This window comes from Heteronotia binoei, chromosome 12 (assembly GCF_032191835.1).
Source record: "Heteronotia binoei isolate CCM8104 ecotype False Entrance Well chromosome 12, APGP_CSIRO_Hbin_v1, whole genome shotgun sequence".
Classification (NCBI taxonomy): Eukaryota; Metazoa; Chordata; class Lepidosauria; order Squamata; family Gekkonidae; genus Heteronotia; species Heteronotia binoei.
In genome coordinates, this window is record NC_083234.1 from 23,953,207 (window position 1) to 23,976,369 (window position 23,163).

Here is a 23,163-nt window from a genome sequence, read left to right on the forward strand (position 1 = left end):
AAGCAACCTTCTGAAGGGTCAGTGGACACCCCAGCTAAGAAGCGTCGGGATGACTCGGGGACCCGATCATCCGCACCGAAAAAGGTGAAATCTAAGGAGAAACGGAAGAAGAAATCGTCCCGCACTTCTTCTCCTTCTCATGATGCTTCGACATCGATGTCGACCGCTCCACCGAGGAAGATCTTGGCATCCCCACATCGTAGCCCTTCAGTGTTGAGAGGCAGTGCTTTGCAGCAGTTGCATCTATCAGCATCAGAGCAAGAGATCGACCTCACTCAGCGCTCCCATTTTTCGGGGTCAAGGCGTTGCAGTGAGAGTGACTCTGTCTTGGAGGTGGAGGTGTTGACACTGATGGAGCCATTGGCACCGCTGGATCAGGCAAGAGGTCGGAGAGAGCTGGAACCGACCACCGTAGCTCGTCACTTCCCACTGCTTCCACCGTGGGAGCAGCGCCAGTGGCCTCCCTACGCCTATCCATACCCACCATACCAGTGGTACCCCCCTCGGGAGTTTGCAGCCTGGGACCAGCAATCCGAGGCATCCCTTACGTTGAGGCTTTCCCAGCATTCTAGGCGGCGTCCCTCAGCATCAATGTCCGTCCTGCCCGAAAGACGCGGCGTGGTGGTGGAGGAAGTCCAGCCTAGGTCGTTGGTGTTGATCCGGTCATCCTTCAGAGAGTCAACGCCGGTGCTCTCGGAACATTTTTTGAGGAGAGAATCTTCATCGTCGGACTCCGAGGTCGGTACCGACAATCCGGACAGGGCCTTGGAACCTTCGCCAGTGTCTCATACCGCTGAGGATCTTCCCATTTCACCATCGGAGGATCTAAAGTCATATGGGGACCTGGTGAAGAGGATGACACTCTCCCTCTCTCTCCTGGTGACACAACCGCAACCCATTGTAGACGACACCGTATTCGACATCATGCAGTCTACAGCGGTTGCCCTGCCTGTTACGAAGGTCATCTTACAAGTGGTAAAGGAGCCCTGGGCGAAGCCTGCTTCTACACCTGTGTCATCAAGAAGGTTGGACCACATGTACCACATCCTAGAGGCTGGTGCTGAATTTCTCTTCACGCATCCAAAGCCCAATTCGGTGGCCGTATCCTCCTCGTCAAAGGCCTGCAAGACGCACTCCTCTCCACCAGACAAAGAGGGAAAGAAGCTGGACAACGTTGGGAGGAAGTTTTACTCTGCTGGGGCGCTGGGAGTAAAGGTATCTAAATATGCTGCGTGCATGGCTAGATACCAATACTCAGTGTGGGAACAACTTACCTCCCTCTTGTCTTCCCTGAGTGAGGAGAAAAGATCTGCTGCAAAGAAGTTGCAGAAGGAAGGCTTTGCTGTAGCCAGACAACAACCGGCTGCAGCAAAGCATATGGTGGACGTCTGAGCAAGCACCATCACTTATGCTGTCTGCCTCCACCGCCACACCTGGCTCAGGTCAACAGCCCTCCAGCAAGACACCAGGGCTTTCGTTGAAGATCTGCCCTTCAAGGGGGAAGGCCTCTTCAGCTTGACCACCGACAATGCACTCCAATAAATGGATAAAAGCATAAAAACTTCCAGGAACCTGGGTGTCCCGGCGCCTTCCAGAGCTACGAAACCAAAACAGTGGAACAAACCTTGATCAAAGAAGCCATATCAAAAGTTCTCCCTGGAACAGCAGTGGAGACCTCGCTCTGCCCAAACTGAGAGTAGGTCCCCATACAGGGGGAACAATAGAAACCGCTATGCTTCTGCACAGACCACCGGCAAGTCCAAGGGCGCTCGCTCTCAAAAGCAGGGCCTTTGACTTTCTGGTAGCACGCGTCACCGTCCCCACTTCTTCTTCGTCTATCCGCCTCCACCCATTCCTGTTGGCCTGGGAGTCCATCTCTACGGACAGGTGGGCGCTTTCCATCATCGCAGAAGGCTACAAATAGATTTTGCTCAGATTCCGAACCAATCTGTGGTAATCACCACACCCCCTTCCCCACCTCTACTGGTGGAGGTGAGCAACCTCCTACAGAAACACGCCATAGAACGGGTCCCGGTGGAGGCCAGGACTGGAGGCTTCTTCTCTCATTACTTCCTGGTTCCCAAGCCATGGACCTTCGGAATCTGAACAAGTTTATTATGTACCAGAAGTTCAGAATGTCCACTCTGCAAACAATTCTGCCCCTCATCAACAAAGGGGACTGGATGGCAACGCTGGACCTCAAGGATGCCTACTTCCACGTTAGCATCCATCCTGTGTTCAGACGTTTCCTTCGGTTTGCAGTAGGTTCTCAACACTTCCAGTTCAAGTCCCTTCCGTTTGGCCTGTCCACTGCACCTCGGGTGTTCACAAAGATGATTAGTGTTGTGGCTGCCCACCTCCAGCTTCAAGAGATAGTCGTCTTTCCATACATTGACGATTGGCTCCTTGTGGCGGAGTCGAAGGAAAGTTTGTCAAACCATATTGCCACCACTCTTTATCTTCTTCACCCCTTGGGTCTGCAGGCCAATTTGGAGAAATCACACCTTACTCCATCACGGACAGTTCAGTTCATAGGGGACTTGCTGGATACGAACCTTCATCGCACTTTCCTGCCTCAGCAGAGAGCAATGGACATTATCAACCTTGTCGAACTTCTGCAGAGTCGAAAGTGGGGCACGGCGCAGCAGCTGCAGCGGATGCTGGGGCTGATGGCGGTGACTACAAGCGTGCTGATCTTTGCGAAGCTGAGGATGAGAGGCCTACAACTTTGGTTTCTTCGTCAGTTTCAACCATTAAGGGACTCACCTCGAAAGGGGTTTGCAATTCCACCTGTGACACTTCAAACACTGCAGTGGTGGAAATCAAAGGACAACATTTGTCAGGCAGCTCCCTTCCACCTACTTGTACCAACAGTGACGATCACAACAGATGTGTCTTTATGGGGTTGGGGGGCCCACATGAACGCTCTGTATGTGGGGGGCCCTTGGCCTTTGAAATTGACTCATTGCCATATAAATTACCTGGAACTGCTGGCAGTTCATTTTGCTCTTTGATCCTTCCGCCCTATGGTGGCAGGGAAGGTTGTTGCTCTGCTTACGGACAATACCACTGTGCTGTGTTACATCAACAGACAGGGAGGGACAGTTTTTCGACGGCTCTGTGCGCTGGCACTGGAACTGTGGTCGGAGTGCCTGGACCACGACATCTTTGTGAAGGCTGCCATCTCCCAGGGGTGCTCAACCTGCAAGCAGACTCCCTCAGCAGGGGTGCGGCTTCCCCGCATAAGTGGGAGATACAGTGGTGCTTCCTTCAACCTGTGTTTCAGCTCTGGGGGTATCCTCAGGTGGACGTCTTCGCCACAGCCGAGAACCGGAAATGTCCTCTGTTCTACTCCAGAGGGGGCTCGGATCCAGAGTCGTTGGGAGATGGTCTTCTGTTCCCGTGGGAAGGTCGGTTCCTATATCTGTTCCCACCTCTGCCACTATTGACAAGGGTGGTCAACAAGATCACAAGAGAGAGACCATGCTGCATCCTGGTGGCTCTGTGGTGGCTTTGGCAGAACTGGTTCCCGATCTTGCTCCAACTGGCAAGGGGGGTCTTCTACCAGTTTCCAGCGGAACTGGATCTTCTGTCAGCTCAGGACGGTCATGTATTCTATCACAACGTGCCCCACCTGAAGCTGACAGCGTGGTTCATTGACCCTGTGAGTTCTCCAGCAGAGTCCAACATGTTTTCCTGAATAGCAGGAAGCTGTCTACCCGCACTTCTTATGCTAGGAAGTGGCGGAAGTTTCTTCAGTTTTTAGTTGATCCTACAGTTTTGTCCCAGAGGGTGGGACTGCTGGTTATTTTTGAGTTTTTGTTATCTCTGGTGGATGCTGGCCTTGTTTTTTCCTCCATTAAAGTTTATCTGGCGGCAATATCTGCATTCCATGAACCAGTGGAGGGGCATTCAGTTTTTGCACACCCTCATTCTAAGATATTTTTGAAGGGTTTGCTTAGGCTTCAGCCTCCTTCGAGATCACCCCCACAGTTGTGGGATTTGACTCTAGTGTTGGACAGGCTGACTCGGCGTCCTTTTGAGCCGATGGCCACATGCTCGTTACAGCTCCTATCTTGGAAGACTGCTTTTTTGGTAGCCATCACATCAGCATGCCATGCAGGGAGCTCATGGCTATGCATTGTGACTACCCATATTTAGCTTTTCAGGAGTCTGGAGTGTCCTTAGCTCCTGATATTTCCTTTCTCCCCAAGGTGGTTTCTCAGTTCCACCTTAACTTAGAAGTGTGGTTGCCCACGTTTTAACCTACACCTTCCTCGGATGAGGAACGTAGGTTGCATGCTTTAGATGTTAAGCGTGCCTTATTGTTTTATTTGAGTCGCTCCAAGAGTTTTTGTAAGGACCAGCATCTTTTTGTTTCTTATGCTGCTCCTAAGTTAGGTTCCAGAATCTCGTCTCAGTGGCTTTCAAAATGGCTCACTGAGACTATTAAACTGTATTATTTGTTGGCTAAGAAGCCGTTACCTGGGCTATTCGCGGACACTCTACAAGAGCGATGGTGACATCGGTGGCATTCCTGAAAGGCATTTCTCTGACGGATGTTTGCAAGGCTGCCACCTGGTCCTTTCCGCATGCCTTTATGAAGCACTACGCGCTGGACGTGCATGCTCAACAGAGGACTCATCTGGGAGCTGCGGTGCTGCAAGCTGTTTCTTCTGGTTGACGGTCTTCCCGCCTCCAGGTATGTCTTCTTTGCTAACCTCCCATGAGTGTGAAGCACAGAGACCACGAAGACGATATACAGGTTGCTTACCTGTAACTGTAGATCTTCGAGTGGTCATCTGTGCATTCACACTACTCACCCTCCTTCCCCACTGCTGACGGTCTCCCTCCAGTAGGGGCTTCCAGCGGTCAGGAAGGAACTGGCAGGATCCTTGCGCTGGCGAGCATGCGCACTGGGATGCCTGCGCATACCTGTTTGTGCCAAGCGCGAAAAAATCCCGGGCTTTTTAGGTACCAATTCGGGGATTGGTGCAGGTGCTCTATCCCATGAGTGTGAATGTACAGATGACCACTCGAAGATCTACAGTTACAGGTAAGCAACCTGTCATTTTGGTTTCAGGAGACCGGATGGAATGGAAGAGCATGTTACAAGTATACTGGTTTCAGAGCAGGGGTCCCCAGCCTTTTTGAGCCTATAGGCACTTTTGAAAATCTGACACAGTGTGGTGGGCACAGCTGCAATATGTCTGCCACCAAATTGCTGCTGTGAGAGGTGGAGATGGCCACAAAATGGCCGTCCCATCCATCACACAGTGACGATTCTTGTGCTGTGAGAGCCAGCAGCGAGGTGAACTCTAACCTGGAGAACCAAGTTTGATTTCCCACTCTTCCACATGCAGCCATCTGGGTGACCTTGGATCAGTCACAGTTCTCTCAGAGCTGTTCTCTGAGCCCACCTACCTCACAGGGTATCTGTTGTAGGGAGAGGAAGGGAAAGAGATGGTAAGCTGCTCTGAGACTCTTTCAAGTAATGAAGGGCAGGATATGAAAACCAACTCTTGCTCTTATTCTTCTATGGCTGTTGCCAGTTTTTAAAACTCTGCACAGCCAGTCAAATCTCCAGTGATTCAATCAGAAACCTTGCTGGCCAAAACCTGACCTGGCCCTACTCCCTTTTTAAAAATGTGCGGCAGGCACCAGAAAAGGTGTTGGAGGACCTGTGGTCTAGATAAATTATAAGGGGTGGGGGGAGAGCCTGCATGCACATCACCCATATAGGGTCAGTTGTTTCTTTCAGCTTATCCTGCACAGTGTGGCAGAGGTGAGGCAAAAAATTAGGGAGCCCAGGCAGGGAAGGGCACCCTCATTCATGCCCAATCCTCCCTTGAATCTTCCTGTGTATCGTTTCCTCCCATCCCAGGCAGACACAAACACGTTTTACTAGGGCTTTTTTTGTAGCAAAAGCCCAGAAGGAACTCATTTGCATATTAGGGCACATCCCCTGAAGCCAAGCCAGCCAGAACTGCATTCCTGTGCATTCCTGCTAGAAAAAACACACACACACACACACACACACACCCTGTGTTTTACTAACATGGAGCCTCTGGGCTTCTTGGAGTCTTTTATTTTAAAAAGGCAAGTTAAGAGTCTCTTAACTCAGTTCCCTCAATCTCTCTCTGACTAGATTGCTCTACTAGTGACTTCTCTGACTAGATGGCCCTTCTAGTGCCCTAGATTGCCCTACTTGTGACCTCATGTCAGAGTGCTGTGTTCTACCATCTCTACTTGCAAGGAGCTCAGGTTCTCCTTGCCCTACAGATCGGGAAAAGGCTACTTCCCACATCTATCTGCCTGGAGGGAGCAGGGAATCCCACTTGTGTGGAGGAGCTGTGCCAAATTGCCTTTCTGGGTGCTGCCCCTCCCACTAGGGAAACGGGAGTTTGCAACATTGCAGGAATCTCGGGGACAATCTCCCATTTCCTGGTGTCATGGGCCATGCATCTGCGGTCCAGAGGTGGACTTTCTACTGGAATGGAGGTCTTAGATACCCTCCCTTGATACCAGCCCTACCTTATGGTGGAATTGGGAAAGGGTAGAGCCTTTTCAGCGGGTTTGAATATGATGTGAAGTAATAGCCCAGGCTAGCCTGATCTTGTCAGATCTTGGAAGCTAAGCAGGCTCAGCCGTGGTCCATATTTGGAAAGGAGACCACCAGGGAATACCAGGGTTGGAACACGGACGGGGGTGTTTTGATGATCCCCAGCCAGGCCCAGCTGTCTGATAGTATCTAGCAACTAGCTGACAAGGTGATGCTTTCCACCAGCTTTGCTTTTTGATGTCTCCCTCACTTGGTGGCAAACAAGCAGCTTTTTCAAGCTCTCTTATCTGCCCCCGCATCTTGACCTAATTTAACAGGTTGCCATGGTTGCTCAGAAAGGTTGATGAGACTTTTTTTTCCTTTTGGTCTTATCTGTGGAGCAAGAATGTTAACTGCACAAGGGATCACGACACTTTATAGCGTCTAACTGATTTCCATGTGGGTGGGGGGGGGGGCGTTAGCAGTCTGAACAGATCAAGCAGCTGAAACGCACTCCTCTGATGTCTTATTCCGCTGGAGGGGCGGGAGTGGGGAGATAAATGAGGAAGCAACACAATTACTTTTTTCACTTTTGGGGGGGGGGCATCAAGTCACAGCTGACTGAAGGCCAGGGCCGGCCCTGCCGCGAGGCAAACTAGGCAATTGCCTAGGGCGCTGACCTTCTGGGGAGACCGAATTGGGTGCCCCATGTGACATTATCAGTGTGGGAAAGGGGTTTGCCAGAAGTTTCCTAGGATGCCAGACAGTCTAGGGCCGGCCCTGCTGATGTCAGCCCCATAGGGTTTTCAAGGAAAGAAATGAACAGAGGTGATTTATAATTGCCTGCCTCTGAGTAGCAGCTCTGAACTTCCTTGGTGGTCTCCCTTCCAAGTACTAACCGGGGCTGACCTTGCTTAGCTTCCAAGATCTGATGAGATCAGGCTAGTTTGGGCCGTCCCGGTCAGGATAGGTCGCATACAAGTTTGAACAATGCCATCTAGCTAGGACTGAGTTAGGGGTTAATACAAAATGTCTTTCCCTGCTCAGATCCTCTTCTGCTCACATTGATTTGCTCATAAGCTGATGGCCCATCCTTTTGCCTACTGGCGGCTCAGAACAAAGTAACAGGGCAAAATTCAGACTTTTGTTTGGGGCCAAACAAGTCCCCCCCCCAGTCCCCTGCGTTGCAACCAGCTCATGCCTTGTAGCTGGTAGTCAAAGCAAGAGATCTGTCCATTTAGGAGGGAAATGATGGCACCAGGATAAGAAGGTGAAGCTTACCACCTTCGGCACACACTAAACAAGTGCAGTGTTCCTTCTTGGTGTAACCCTTATGAGTTGGAGAATATTAGAAATTAGCCCAAAGCAGCCAACTTTAGGAAATAGCCTTTTTATTATATTCCCCTATGAACTCTGCGGGGGTGGGGGAACAAATCCAATATGATAGAGTAACTAAGAAACTAGCACGCTTGTGTACCAATTGTGTGGGTTAGACTAAACCCAGGGCTCCACCCAAGTTATACCACAAAGGTTGTTGTTGTTTTTTAAAGCACAGTATCAGTTGTTTGAAAACCCAGAGACATGGCAAGATCACAGCTCACAAATTCCTAGATCAACCCTGGTTCTGCTGTTTCCCAGCATACTATGAGCTGTAGTTAGCATCTAGCCATTCGTTGAAATCTGTTCTTTTGTATCATGCAAGGCCATCCCTGAAGCTTAACACAGGATCACCATTTTCCTGGGAAAAGTATGTAGCACTGAAACCCAAGTATCATACAAGTTAGTTCTGACTGAACTCCTTAGGTGGCAGAGACGGCCAAGAATCAGGTCTCTGGGTTGTGTCGGTGACTTCAGCCACCTGACAGACGCTTGCAAATTAGAACAAAATTAGCTCTTCACTTTCATGGTTGGCCAGTGTTGCAATCTATTGTGTGTGTGTGTGTGTGTTTTTTTTAAATAGCCTTGGTTTCTCTGAGAAAGCTGTAAACAGAATCATATTACCAAACATACCCTTGGAGAGCAGATCTTTGGTACCATTTCTCTGTGGCTTTCCTGTGTCTGATAATTGGGCTTACCAGCTGTCACAGTGTAAGATGAGACCCACCATGAGGTCGCAGCACAACATGCACACGTGCGACCACCAAAAAAAACCCCCTCCTAGACACATTTGTGGACTGCTGTCCTGCTTGCCTTTCAAAGAGAAAGATGGTTGCTTTTTTGAGTCGTCTTGATATGTCTAAAAGTGTCAAACCTTTTGTTGAAATTGCTTCCAAATAATGCCCAGTTGTGGTTGTAGTCAAGAGCCAACCACATGGAACAGAAGGTGTTGTTGATGTCCTAAGTCTAGGGTTGCCAGCTCTGGGTTGGGAAATATCTGGAGATTTTGGGGGTGGAGCCTAGAGAAGGTGGGGTTTGGGCAGCAGAGGGACCTCAGCAGGGTATAATGTCATAAAGGTCCTGCTCCAATACATCCATTTTCTCCAGGGGGACTGATCTGAGAGAGCCAGTTTGGTGTAGTGGTTAAGTGTGCTGACTCTTATCTGGGAGAACCAGGTTTGATTCCCCACTCCTCCACTTGCACCTGCTGGAATGGCCTTGGGTCAGCCATAGCTCTGGCAGAGGTTGTCCTTGAAAGGGCAGCTGCTGTGAGAGTCCTCTCAGCCCCACCCACCTCACAGGGTGTTTGTTGTGGGGGAAGAAGATAAAGGAGATTGTGAGCCATTCTGAGATTTGGAGTGGAGGGCGGGATATAAATCCCATATCTTTTTTTCTGCATGTTTCTAATTGAATAGGAGTGGCCATGCAGAAGGTCTCAGGTTGAATCCCTGGCATCTCCAATTAAAGAGCTCAGGTGAGAGGTGATGTGAGAAACTTCCACCTGAGACTCTGGAGAGCTGCTGCCAGTCCTAGTGGATAATACTGAAAATGATAGACCATTGCTGGGCCATTGCCTTGTCAAGGTTAGCTGGATGTGTTCATGTGAGGATGCCAAAGCTGCAGCCCAGAAAGGTGATGTGCAGATTTTACTTTAACGAAGAGTTGTTGCAAACAAAGGAAGCCTTAAGGAAAGTGGGAAGTGGAAGAAAAGACACAAGTGAAGAAAAGGAATAGGTAAAATAAGTGACTAGGTTAAGGAATAGGTAAAATAAGTGAGGATTTAACTCAGTCTTTTAAAGAACCATATGTCATGCATATGAATCGCTTCCAGATGACCAGCTAGAGGTAGTTTTTGGCAGGCAGGGGATTGGCCAATTTCAGGCCACTGGTATGCATGCAAATTACTAACCAGGTATGTCAAGGCTGGTAGTGTAATGACATCTTTCTGTGATCTAATAACCTCAGCTCCTTCTGCCAGCCCCTATCTTTTAGGCAGTTTAATGTGTGGCAGTACCTTTGCGATCCACATCCTGGTGTTTTGTCACGTTGGAACCACAAACCGTAGCGCACAAAGAAAAAGTTGGTGGCTGCTGTCACCTTGAGAAGGTGTACTTTGCAAAACAATCATGGCTGAGAGTGTGAAAAAGCAGGCTTGGGGCCAGATCAACCCCAAACGAACAAAACAAGATCCCTTGAACCAGATGTAAAGAAGGAGTGGCACAGATATGCCCCAGAGGCTGGAAGCCATCTGTGTAGTATGCCTGAGATTGTACTGAGGCTCTCATGTTGGCTTTGCTGTAAGACTTGGGTTGTCAGTTTTTGACTGGATACAAGAGGGGTCAAGACCCAAATCTGACAGGTTAGGGGCAGAACATGGAGGAATCTGATGAATCATGGATGGAGTCAGACCAGAATCCCCTGAGTCAAGAGTGACGCATGGGAGAATCTGGAGTTGTTGACTGACTTGGTCTGACTCCCATATTGGTTGCTTGAAGGAACCCAGTTTTTCTGTCCTCCAGCATTTCACGGGTAAAAGTGGAGACATGGTTGTAACATCCGCCTCCTTATACCAGGGCTCAGGGGTGGAATTCTAGCAGGAGCTCCTTTGCATATTAGGCCACACACCCCTGATGTAGCCAGTCCTCCAAGAGCTTACAAGGCTCTTTTGTGTAAGCTCTTGGAGAATCAGGGGTGTGTGGCCTAAAATGCAAAGGAGCTCCTGCTAGAATTCCACCCCTACCGGGGCTCATAGTCCAATCCCTCCCCATTGAGTGCTGCTACACCAGGGGTGGCCAAGCTTGCTGCAAGACATGAATGTCGGATTTTGGAGAGCCGCAAGGAAGAAATTGTGAGAAAGAAATAGGAGAGCTGTAGGGCATGAAAGGGTAGCCTATGAGTCACGTGGTGTTTCAGCATTCATGCCCGTGCATTTACATGGGTGCATGCTAGAGGCAGCCCTGACCTGGACAGCCCAGGCCAGCCTGATCTCATCAGTTCTCAGAAGCTAAGCAGGATGGGTCCTGGTCAGTACTTGGAAGGGAGACCACCAAGGAAGTCCAGGGTTGCTATGCAGAAGGAAGGCAATGGCACAGCACCTCTGAGTGTCTCTTGCCTTGAAAACACCATGGGGTCATCATAAGCAGGGCTTTTTGTGTAGCAGGGACTCCTTTGCATATTAAGCCACACCTCCAATGTAGCCAATCCTCCTGGAGCTTACAGTAGGACCTGTACTAAGAGGCCCCTAAGCTCTTGGAGGATTGGCTACATCAGGGGATGTGGGCTAATATGCAAAGGAGTTCCTGCTACAAAAAAAAACCCCGGTCATAAGTCAGCTGTGACTTGATGGCAGAAAAAAATGCTAGAAGCAAGATCTGCTTGTTTTGACATATATCCCAGCTTTCTTCCATCACGGGGCTCAAAGTAGCACACAAGGTGCTCCTGGAAAGCCTCCTCCCCAGCTACTGATCAGACCCAGAGAGCTTAGCTTCAGCAGGATGGCTGCATTAGGTCCCCTGTTATTCGGCCCTGCATGGCAACTGGTTGGCCATTGTGTGCGACAAGATGCTGGCCTAGATGGACCACTGGTCTGATGATCCAGCAGGGCTCTTAGGTTCTAGCATTCTTCCAGCTGTGCATTAAGACTAATGTATACCGACTGACAGATTCACTTAGATATTTAACATGTAGAGACATGGGAGAGAAGTCTGAAGGATGATCCAGACTGGTAGCCCATGCTATCAAAATCCTAGCGAGGAAATCCCCCGGCAAGAGTAATGGCATTCATCAGGGATTGTTGACAGAAAACAGAGCCTGTAGATGGGAGAAGGGGCATTTGTTTTTTTACTGGTCAGACCGATGCAGTGAGATGGGCAGTATTACTGGAAATGTGCCTGTGTTCTGTGTGTGTTCTTTGCCCACACCCTAAAAAGGGGCTTTCCTAGAACAGGGTTCCCACTGTAGTCACAATGTCATTTGTGTAAGAGTCATATTTTCCTAGAGATGCTTGAGAATTCCTAATGTGTGACGCTCTGCAACGGCTTTTGCTGAAGGGCTCTCTTCACTCCTAGGCAGGCAAGACAAGGGTGTTCATTGTGAATCGCATTTAGCATGTGAGTCCCCTCTGACTGGCTCTATTCTTAGTACCTCCCTCCCTCCCCAGGACAAAGGTCAGCAGACAGCGCTCAAGGGGAGCCCGGAACTGGCTTTCTTTTTCTGATGAGTGGAGATGCCACTGCCTCCAAAACTTAAGCAGACTTTGAGGGTTCTGCTTAGGCTGAAAGTCTACAGATTTCTTGAGAAGGACCTTTGGCTGCAAGGGTCACACTGCAAAAAGCAACTGGTGATCTGTGAACTCTAGGGTCAGAGGGCTGCCTTCTGTGTCCATCTTGCAGTATATGGAATCCCTTTCCAAAAGGATTAAAATTGTATGAGCAAGATGTCAATGTATGAATGTATTTGTAATCTCGGTTTCTTTTTTATTTTATCTCCAATGTTTATTTTTTTTTATATTCTGTGTCTTCTCATTTGCAACTGTTATGCCATTAAAAGTTTGGTATGGGTATAGGTATGAGCCCCGCGGTGCAGAGTGGTAAAGCTGCAGTACTGCAGTCCTAAACTCTGCTCACGACCTGAGTTTGATCCTGGTGGAAGCTAGGTTCAGGTAGCTGGCTCTAGGTTGACTCAGTCCACCATCCTTTTGAGGTTAGACAAAGGAGTACCCAGCTTGCTGGGGAGAAAGTGTAGATGACTGGGGAAGGCAATGGCAAACCACCCCATGAAAAGTCTGCAGTGAAAATGTGAAAGCAACATCACCCCAGAGTCGGAAACGACTGGCGCTTGCACAGGGGACTACCTTTACCTTTTTATGGATATAGGTTGGTGTGGTCTCTGCAGGAATGGATGTTGGGGTCATTAGCAATACTCCCTCTAAGCTGTGGACTATTGTGAGCAGAAATTCTAGTTTGTGAGCTACTGGCATAAAAGTTGTGAGCTACTGCTCAAATTAGTTTGCTCTGGGGCCATTTTTCCTGAGCAAAGACAAAAATTCATAAGCCAGAGGCTAAAAAACTGTGAGCTAGCTCACACTAACTCACCTTAGAGGGAACATTGGTCACTAGAGCCACCAGGAACTGTCCTTGTGTGGGTACATATCTGTCTTGTGTACAATTATTCTTTTAAAAACAAACTTATATATTGAATTTGTTAACTTTAGATATGTTTTCACCATCACACAACAATTATAGAAAAAAAGAAGCACATACCGCTCACCAAACCTTAACATGAACAGTACATGCGTTAATAAAATAAAATATTCCTTCAGTCTTTTATCAGTCATACAATTCAATTAACAAAAGGAGAGAGGCAGAACCTCCTGTCGGAGCTGCTGCTTCTGCTGTGTCCATCTGTTGCAGTTGAGTATTTAAATATTCTGGGATCCAAGATAACTGCAGGTGGTGACTGTAGCCATGAAATTAAAAGATATTTGCTCCTTGAGAGGGCGGCTATGGCAGGGGTGGCCAGCGGTAGCTCTCCAGATGTTTTTGCCTACAACTCCCATCAGCCCCAGCCACTGGCCATGCTGGCTGGGGCTGATGGGAGTTGTAGGCAAAAACATCTGGAGAGCTATACGAACCTGGGCAGTATAATAAAAATCAGAGACATCAGCCTGCCAACAAACGTCCATATAGTCAAACTGATGGTATTGTCAGTAGTAATGTATGGCTGTGAGAGCTGAACTAAAAAGAAGGCCGAGCGCAGAAGAAGTGCTTTTGAGATGTAGTGCTGGAGAAGAATCTTGAGAGTCCCTTGGACTGCAAGAAGATCAAATCAGTAAGTCCTAAAGGAAATCAACCCAGACTGTTCCCTGGAAAGTCAGATGCTGAAGCTGAAGCTCAAATACTTTGGCCACCAAATGAGAAGGGAGCACTCACTGGAGAAGATCCTGATGCTGGGAAAGACAGAAGGCAAAAGAAGAAGGGGATGGCAAAAGATGAGATGGCTGGGACAGTGTTACTGATGTAACAAACACAAATTTGAGCAGCCTTCAGAGGATGGAGGAAGACAGACAGGCCTGGCGTGACTTTGTCCACGGGGTCGCAAAGAGTTGGACTCAACTGAACAGCAACAAAAATTCAAATATATCTGAAAATACTTTCTTTAATCTGCTCCTTTGGTTTATGTCTAATGCCATGTTTCAACTAGCAACTCCTGGGAATTAGTTTTCCCTTCACTGATCTTCTTGTGTACTGTAATTTTATTTATTAATACCATATGCCACAATTCATGTGCCCATTCATCTGTGCCCGGGAAGGCTGGCTGGCTGCTTCCCAGCAAGCAGTAGATTTTTTAAGAGTATCCTTCCCCCCCACTTTGGGAAATCTCCCAGTAGAATATGTAGCAGAGGTATCTTTGGCAAGGATGGTGTCTCAGTGGTAGAGCATCTGCTTGTTAAGCAGAAGTTCCCAGGTTCAATCCCCAGCATCTCCAACTAAAAAGGGTCCAGGCAAATAAGCGTGAAAAACCTCAGCTTGGAGAGCTGCTGCCAGTCTGAGTAGACAATACTGACTTTGATGGACTAAGGTCTAATTCAGTAGAAGGCAGCTTCATATATGTTCATTTCTTGAGATCACATATTAATATGTATACTAACAATAATCCTTAAAATAATCTCAGGTCTTGTAAAATTTACATTACAGTCCTTGTTAAATGAATCCTGCAGGTATTTTTTAACCTGTGATTCAGCTGAAGTCTATTTGTCCCGTATTAGGTTAATAATTGGTTTTGAAATGCGTCACAGGGCCCTGTGATGGTCTTCTTCCCCCTTTTTGCATGGCTTTCTTTGGTGCTGTTTTAAACACTCCCTGCATTGTGTTCGTTGTTGGCTTTCTGGAAGAGTTTGCCCCAAGCGGAAGACAGGTGTGGTCCCATTCAAACTCTGCTAATCTGGCAGGTTTTTGGCTCTGGTTGCAGTATAGTTTGGCACCACAGTGAACAAACGAAGAGCCTGTGCTTAGGATTCATCTCTCCTCAAACCTGGACCGCAATGTAGGGAAATCGTCGATCTTTTGATAAGGAACAGTTTGAACCATGCTGGAGCATGTAGATTCCCACAAATCTGAAAGATGCAGAGAAGATAATTGTTGTGTCTTGCGTTTCGTCCCTGGAAAGTATAGCACAACGCAACTGTGGGAGGAAACCAGAAGGGACAAACGCAGTCGCCTATAATGATCAGTGGCGGGAAGTTTAACTGGTCAGGATTGGACCTGACCAGAAAGAGGGTTGTTCTGGGTAATGTATATAAGAGGGGACCCAGCTTTGCCATCTCTCTCTTGTGATGTACTCACCAATAAAGTATGTTGTGTTCTAATCGTCTGCAAGTCCAGTACATTACAATAATATTAACTGCTGAGTCTTCAAACTTGCTGGTCAGCTGAAGACATGAGCATGCAACCTTTTTGCTGAAGGTCTCTTGAGGCTTGACTTTAAACTTGTGCGCACTCAGTTTTGATTAGATGCGTAGAAAACAAAGCATCTTGCTGCTTTTCACTCCATATGCCTCTATGTAGAATTTGAGCAAGATCTTTGAATACATTTATGGCAATGTTTGCTGGCAAATGAGAGGTGCTTATTGTTGCTGTTGCTACGTTAGCCATATTCATTTCTTTTTGATCTGCCAAGTGCCTTATTTCATTAGAGATTGGGAGGCGGTTTGTGATTTGGAAGGATTGTGACAGAGAGTTTACGATCTGTTTATCTGAAACATTTACAGACACCGCCTTTTCCTCAGAAAACAGGGACCCGAGTTGGGCAATAACCAGAAAACCGATACCTTATAAAAACATTTAAAAAGAAGCCATTAAAACAACACATTCAACGGAGAGTCCAAGCAGGGTGGCCCAGGCTTGCCCAATCTCACATGAACACATGATGCTGCCTAAGGCTGAATCAGTATCAGACCATTCGTCCATCGAAGTTGGTATTGTCCACTCAGACTGGTAGCAGCTCTCAGCAGGGTCTCGGGCAGAGATCTTTCACATCACCTACTGCCAGATCTTTTTAACTGGAGACGCTGGGGATTGAACCTTGGACCTTCTGCATGCCAAGCAGATGCTCTACCCCTGAGCCGCAGCCCCTCCCCCAATCTCATTGGATCTCAGAATCTAAGCAGAGTCTGCCCTCATTATTGCTTGAATAGGAGACAACCCCCAGGGTTTCTGTGTGGGAGGCAGGCTATGGCAAACTACCTCTGTTCACTTCTTGCTCTGAAAACCCTAAAGGGTCGCCATTAGTCGTCTGCAACTTGACGGCGGTTTCCACCGCGGTTTCCCTTGAAAGCCTGAATTTTAAAAACCCCTCAGAAGAGCCAAAAACGCTTTCTACAATTTTCTTCTGATATCCTCTGGGTGAGAGTGTTCCATAATACTGGAGCAGCTACCAGAAAAAAACAGTCATCATTCGTACTCTCACAAGGGTTGGAACCAATATTCCCTCTATAGAAGCTGTGGAGTGTTGTGAGCAAAAATTCTGCTTCACGAGCTACCGGCATTAAAGTTGTGAGCTGCTGCGTAAATTAGTTTGCTCTGGGGCCATCCTTCCTGAGCTAAGACAAAAATGTAAAAAACTGTGAGCTAGCTCACACTAACTCAGAGTGAAAACTGGTTGGAACCTCTAGAAGGCATTAGTATGCTAAGTGTAGACTAGCTTCCCAATAGATCCATGTGTGAAGGGGGTCAGTCTGGCACAGAAGTCAAAATGTCAGAACTGCCATTAAAACCAGCACTGGCAGTTTTTGCAAATTGCTGAGCTCATAGAAATTTGTAATTGAACATGTCAAGCTCTTATGGTCCATCAAAGTCAGTATCGCCTACTCTGGTGGGCAGCAGATCTCCAGGTTCTCGGGCAGAGGTCTATCCCATCGCCTACCACCTGCCATCTCCTTTTAAGTGGAGAAATCAGGAACCCAACCCCAAATCCTCTGCAAGCCAAGCAAATACTGCATTGCTAAGCTGCATCGCCTTCCTCAGTTAATTTCAGACTGTGTTGGTCTGCAGCGTAACCGCTAGTCCTGTAGAATTTTAGAGGCCACCAAGATTTGGGTGCCCGTTAGTGACATAACTATGATGTCACTGTCACACCCCCCCCCGACTTTGCCGAGGACTCCCGAGTCTCGGGAGACCCCAGCAAAGTCTGAAATGGCAGCAGGCTCCAGCCCCCCTCCAGTGGGGGAGGGCCCCCAGTGCTGTTTATGCAAACGCTCCCCCCTCAACCTTTCCGCACCTCTTTCCTCCACCCGAGTCTAGGGTGGGGGAAAGAGCCAGCATGGGGCCTCCTCTTCGCTCTCGGGCTGCCTCTCCTGCAGGGGAGCCAGTCCAAGAGCAAAGCCGACAGCCTCTTTCCTCTGCCCGAATGTTGGGCAGGGGAAGGATCTGGTGCGTCCGGACCTCCTCTTCACTCCCAGGCTACCTTTCCTGCAGGGGAACCAGCCCAAGAGCGAAGCCAAGCCCCCTTTCCTCTCCCTGAGTCTCGGGTGGGGGAAGGAGCTGGCGCAGGGCATCCTCTTCACTCTCGGGATGCCTTTCCTGCAGGGGAGCCAGCCAAGAGTGAAGCCGAGCTGCCCCTTTCCTTCGCCTGAGACGGGTGGGGGAAAGAGCCGGCGTGGGGTGTCCTCTTCGCTCTTGGGCTGCCTTCCCTGCAGGGGAGCCAGCCCAAGAGCAAAGCCAAGCTTTCTTTCCTCTGCTTGAGTCTCGGGCAGGGGAACGAGCTGGTGCAGCGGTTCGTCCTCACTCTCCGGCTGTCTTCCCTGCAGGAGAGCAGCCCGGAAGCGAGGCCAAACTGCCTTTTTCCTCCGCCCGAGTTTTGAGCAGGGGAAAGAGACAGAGCTGTGCCAGCTGGCGTGTGGGGAGGGGGCGCTTTGCAGAGCCCTGTAGGCCATGCGGCGTCCAAGGCAGCTGCCGACATGGCCCACTCCCATGCACCGGACCTTAATGTACATGTCCTTCTTCACCCAAAGGGTGATTAATGCATGGAATTCACTGCCACAGGAGGTGGAAGCTACAAGCATAGACAGCTTCAAGAGGGGATTGGATAAACATATGGAGCAGAGGCCCATCAGTGGCTATTAGCCACAAGATATAGATGGAGCTCTCTGTCTGGGGCAGTGATGCTTTGTATTCTTGGTGCTGGGGGGGCAACAATGGGAGGGCTTCCAGTGTCCTATCCCCACTGGTGGACCTCCTGGTGGCACCTGGGTTTTTTTGGCCACTGTGTGACATAGAGTGTTGGACCGGATGGGCCATTGGCCTGATCCAACATGGCTTCTCTTATGTTCTTATGAAAGCTTATAACTCCAAAATCTTGTTGGTCTCTAAGGTTCAATCTAGCTGTTGCTCAGTTAAATTCTGCAGCATCTCAAGACAGCAGCTGTTGAATTCCTGATCATTATTTCTGACCGGTATAGTCATGCTAGTTTAGCTGTGGCCCACAAGACCGCAAGAAGCCTGACTGAAGGAAATGAACATCAGTGAGCTCTTTTTGAGAGGTTTACATTCAGTAAATGTGTGTGTGTAGGGGTGGGGACGTGCCTGTATAAAGGAGATGAGTGACAAAGAACACGCTATATCTGACAACTTGAAAAAGGAAACCGCTTTGGATTTTTAAGAAGTTTTCAAATGTCAAAAGGCAGGACAGGTCTATTTTAAGGGCTGACAGAAGCTTAAAAACAAGAAAGCTACCTGCCCAACAGAGACCATTAATGTACATGAAAATGATTATTAAAACTGCAGGCTGTTGGCGTGAGTGTGGAAATAAAAGAGTGACTGGAAAAGGGGGTGCTGCTGACCTTGAGTCAGGATGAGGCGATACACTCTGGCCACCCACACCAACCTGAGCTTCTGGTACATTAATAGCCACTAAGCTGACTCACTGACCCTGAGGTTTCATTCTCAGCAAGCTTTGGTAGCTCGTTCCTGCAGCAACACGCCCCTGGAAAGAGGCCAAATGATTTTCATACCTACCTGCCTCTTTATCACATCTCAGTAAACAGGCAGGGAACAAAAAGTCAAGGTCAGGGGAGGCGGCCGACAAGACTGCGGGGGCAGGGGTTTGCTTGAGGTCAAGCTTTCTGGAAGGTGGGAGGGAATGGTGCTCTCATGTCTGGAGCATGAGTCCTCCTGGCATGAGCGCCAAAAACAGAATCCTGTTTACATGACTGAGGACTAGAGGTGAAAAATTGCTAGTGAAAGATCCCGTTGGCTTCCACTGATGACTCCCATCTTGCTGCTTGCATGCCCTCTCATCATTGTCTTGTGTGATGAGACATGGCATCATTGCACATTGCATCACCCAGCCTCACATCACCTCTACATTGCAGTTGTCATCTCATCATGGATTGATTTGATTAGCAGTTATGAGAGAGAGAGCCTAAGGGATGCACAGAATGGAAGATCTCCTTTATCTTGGAATAATAACCAGTTTGACCCTGAGATCTTTGTAGGCAAGAGAACACCTGTGTTTATTAACAGCTATTTTGTATGGAGGCCATCCCATTTTCTAAAATCTAGCCTAGCTCTCTAAAATCTTTGGTCTGGTTTTTTGGACCTCTTTTCTCATTTTTATTTTTTGTTTTTTGGACCCCTTTTCTCATTTTTTTTGTGTGTGTGGATCCTATCAAAAGCCCAAAGAGTGGCATGAATGATGGTAAAGTGATTCTGTGAAGCTCTCAGTCCAGGCTGGGACCATACCTGAATCCAGGACTGGGTTGGGGGCAGAATCTCAGTTATCCAGTCTGGAACTGGAGTTGAGGGTTGAACGGTAGCCTGAAAGGCATCAGGCAGATGATCCTAACCTTGGCTGAAGATGGTTCCTGGGCCAGTCCCAAAGCAAAGTTTTAGCCTGCCCATTAATCACACTTCTGTCCCCTTCTCTGTGTGAAGAGGGCTCTGAGGCCTTTGGGTCCACACTGATTGGCCTAGATCTCATTTGTGGCCCAGATACACTGTAGCAATGTAGGCCACATCTAAACTGTGTAGTCCATGAGGTTGCTGGTTCAAGTCCCAGACTCCCAGACACCTAGGTCTTCCAGATGACCATAACTCCATAATTTCTGGTTTTACCTCCCTTTCCAAATATATTTTAAAATGGTAATTTGGAGTACTGTGGACTCTAAGTATAGCAAGTGATAGCCAATGTCTTAGGGTCCTGAAACTTCTTTTATGGAAAGCCAATGTGGTATAGTAGTTAGCAATGCATGTTGGAATAGGTTTTGGGAAAGGTTGAAATCCCCTTTGATTATGAAACATCCTAGCTCAGTCAGTCTCTCTTTTAGCCTAACCTACTTCACAGCATTGTTGGGAGGAAAAAGTGGAACAGGGGAGAACAATTTATGCTACCCTAACCTCCAAGAAAAAAGGGCAGGATTGGTTGTATAGATAGTTCTGAGTTACCTGACGAGTTGTATTGAGCACTGAAGTCAAGGATATATGTGTTTGTGGTGGTGCCTGTATAGTGGAGAGGATTCCATTCATAATATTTCCTATGTTTACTTATGCTCCTTTTCTCCTCCTAGGTAGTGGACCCATTCAACTGTGGCAATTCTTGCTGGAGCTTCTCACGGACAAGTCCTGCCAGTCTTTTATCAGCTGGACAGGCGATGGTTGGGAATTCAAACTCTCCGATCCTGATGAGGTATGAGTGGCCATAAGGGTGGTAAGGGCCTCCAACTGCAGTAATAGATTAATGGAAAAAAGTGAAATAACTTCCTCTCCTTTTTTCTTTTTTTTTAAAAAAGAATCCATATTGTGTCTTATTGTATAATTCACTGGCTTCCCTCTTCATCGGCACAGATTTGTTTTCCATACCTTTGAAGCTCTCCATGGGCATTTTTCACCTTGTCTTTATCCTTATTACATGGCATGTCCCTGACCATGGCCTTCAGTCCTCCAGTTCTACTATCCTCGTATGGGGGTTGGATGCAGGCTAAATTTCCAGCAAATGGCAAAATTTCCCTCTTCTCCTGCCATCGCTGAAGGTCTCCTATCTCCTGGGAGCAGCATTTCAGGGTGATAATCAGTGGCTACAGTGGGAGGGAGGGAAGCTGGAAAGTTCTGTTCCACAGATAGAGGTGCTTCTGTCAGCAGAAGAAACTTGATGGTACATCAACACACTGCCTCCCCTATGAGCAGGGCTTTTTTTGAGCAGGAATGCAGTTCCAGCTGGCTGGGTGTCAGGGGGTGTGGCCTATTATGCAAATGACTTCCTGCTGGGCTTTTTCTACAAAAAGCCCTATGTGGAACAACAGTGCCATCAGGGTGTGCAGCCTAATAGGCAAATAAGTTCCTGCTGGGTTTTTCCTACAAAAAAGGCCTGTGTGAAACAATAGTACTATCAGGGGGTGTGGCCTAATATGCAAATGACTTCCTGCTGGGCTTTTTCTACAAAAAAGCCCTTGTGGAACAATGGTGCCATCAGGGGGTGTGGCCTAATATGCATATAAGTTCCTGCTGGGCTTTTTTTTACAAAAAAAGAGCCCTGCCTATGAGAATAATTTATATTCATTTTGGGATGGTGGGCTCCACCTTTCCAGGTTGCAAGAAGATGGGGCAAGAGGAAAAACAAGCCAAAAATGAACTACGAGAAGCTGAGCCGTGGATTGCGCTATTACTACGACAAGAACATAATCCACAAGACTGCGGGGAAACGGTACGTTTACCGTTTTGTGTGCGACCTGCAGAGCTTGCTGGGATACACACCTGAAGAACTCCATGCCATGTTGGACGTCAAACCCGATGCCGATGAATGAACGGGAGGCGGGGACTGCAAAGAAGCTCTTGCAGAAGATTCCATGCGTCCATCTAGAAATCCTATTGGACTTTCTACTTCCTTTTTCACTGCCATGATGTTCTATTGGAGAGAAACTCAGCATTTAAGTTGGTGGCACAGGGATGGGTTATACTAAGTGTTTGGATGAGACTGTGACATAGTTTTAGTTGGGGGGGGGGAGAGAGAAAGAGCTTTTGCATGTGAAGGTTCTTGGAGAATGTTATTGGAGGTTGAAATTTCAAAAGTTGGGGGGGAGGGAGGGAAGAGCTTAAACGTTTTGTTTGTTTTTAAAACCACCCTGCTGCAGTTATTTAATGCATTTATTGATCACCCACAACCTGGGATCCTAAGCTGACAATCCACAATGTTGAAAACCTCCCAAGGAAAGATTTTCGGGAGAGTGAGGGAGATAGTCTTAAGGGCACAGAATGTTTTACATTGCAGGGAAAACACATTGGAATAGCCAATAACTGTGGTCCTAGCTTATTGCATTTCAAAAAAAGGCAGATTTTCATCAGGAGGGGACCAAATCTTTTTTTTTTATTATTTGTAAAAAAAAATGTTATTTTATTAATTTTTGTGCCAGTATTTTTTAAAAAATAGTCTTAAGCTCAAAGACGGTCTCAGTATTGCAATATTGTGTGTTGTTTGTTTTCGTTACGACAGCTGCAAGTTTTATCTGCATTGAGGAAAAAAGATAACAGAGTTGATGTTAGACCCCACCAGAAACAGATAGACGTTAACGACTTTGATAGAAAATCAAGATCGAACCAGGGAGATGAGATAATATGGCTGTATCACTTCAACATTGGGGCCTCCTGCACTTTATTGTCTGTTTCCATTGCTAGTCAGTAGGTCTAGATTTGGATGAAGGGTCTATGTCTCATTGGTAAAGCACAGAATTTGCATGGATTTAGTCCCAGACTTCTTGGTTTCAAAAGAGGATCTCAGGATGTTGGTTTGGGAGAGACTGAGATACTGGCAAGCCACCATCTGTCTGCATGGGTAATAACGGGCAAGAAAGCCATATTGTCTGCCTAAGAGTAAAGCAGCTTCCTTTGTTCATCCATTTTGGTCAACAATTTCATTCCTAAAATGAGATTTTATTGAGATTATGTGCACATTTCTCAGTCCTTCTCAAGATACTTTAGAGCAAAAGTTTTTTTTAAAAAAATTCCAGTATTGAAATTTAAGATTCTGTCTTCTGACACCCATGAGCTAATTCACAGTGCAGTGCTAAACCAAGTAGGGCAACCCTCCCCTCCCCAAACTCCACCGTCCCCAGGCTCTGCCCACTCAAACCTCCAAGTATTTCCCAGCTCAGAGTTGACAAGCCTAGTATGGCAACCCCAGCAAGGAGCTTTGAAGGCAAGCGAGAAGCAAAGATGGTTTCCCTTTGCCTCCCCTTGCAGAGTATTGCATGGTGGTCT

General features: G+C 47.7%; 1 protein-coding gene across 3 annotated transcripts in view; it reads left to right on the top strand.

The window, feature by feature from the left end:
• The window catches only part of ETS1 (ETS proto-oncogene 1, transcription factor), a 161,029-nt gene extending 138,661 nt beyond the window's left edge, over positions 1-22,368 (top strand). For all 3 annotated transcript variants that reach the window (XM_060251148.1, XM_060251149.1, XM_060251150.1), the window contains 2 exons: positions 20,481-20,599; positions 21,498-22,368. In XM_060251148.1, coding sequence (XP_060107131.1) covers positions 20,481-20,599; positions 21,498-21,713 — 335 coding nt within the window. In that variant the 3' untranslated portion in view covers positions 21,714-22,368. The remainder of the gene's footprint in view (positions 1-20,480; positions 20,600-21,497) is intronic.
• Positions 22,369-23,163: the final 795 nt, after the last annotated feature.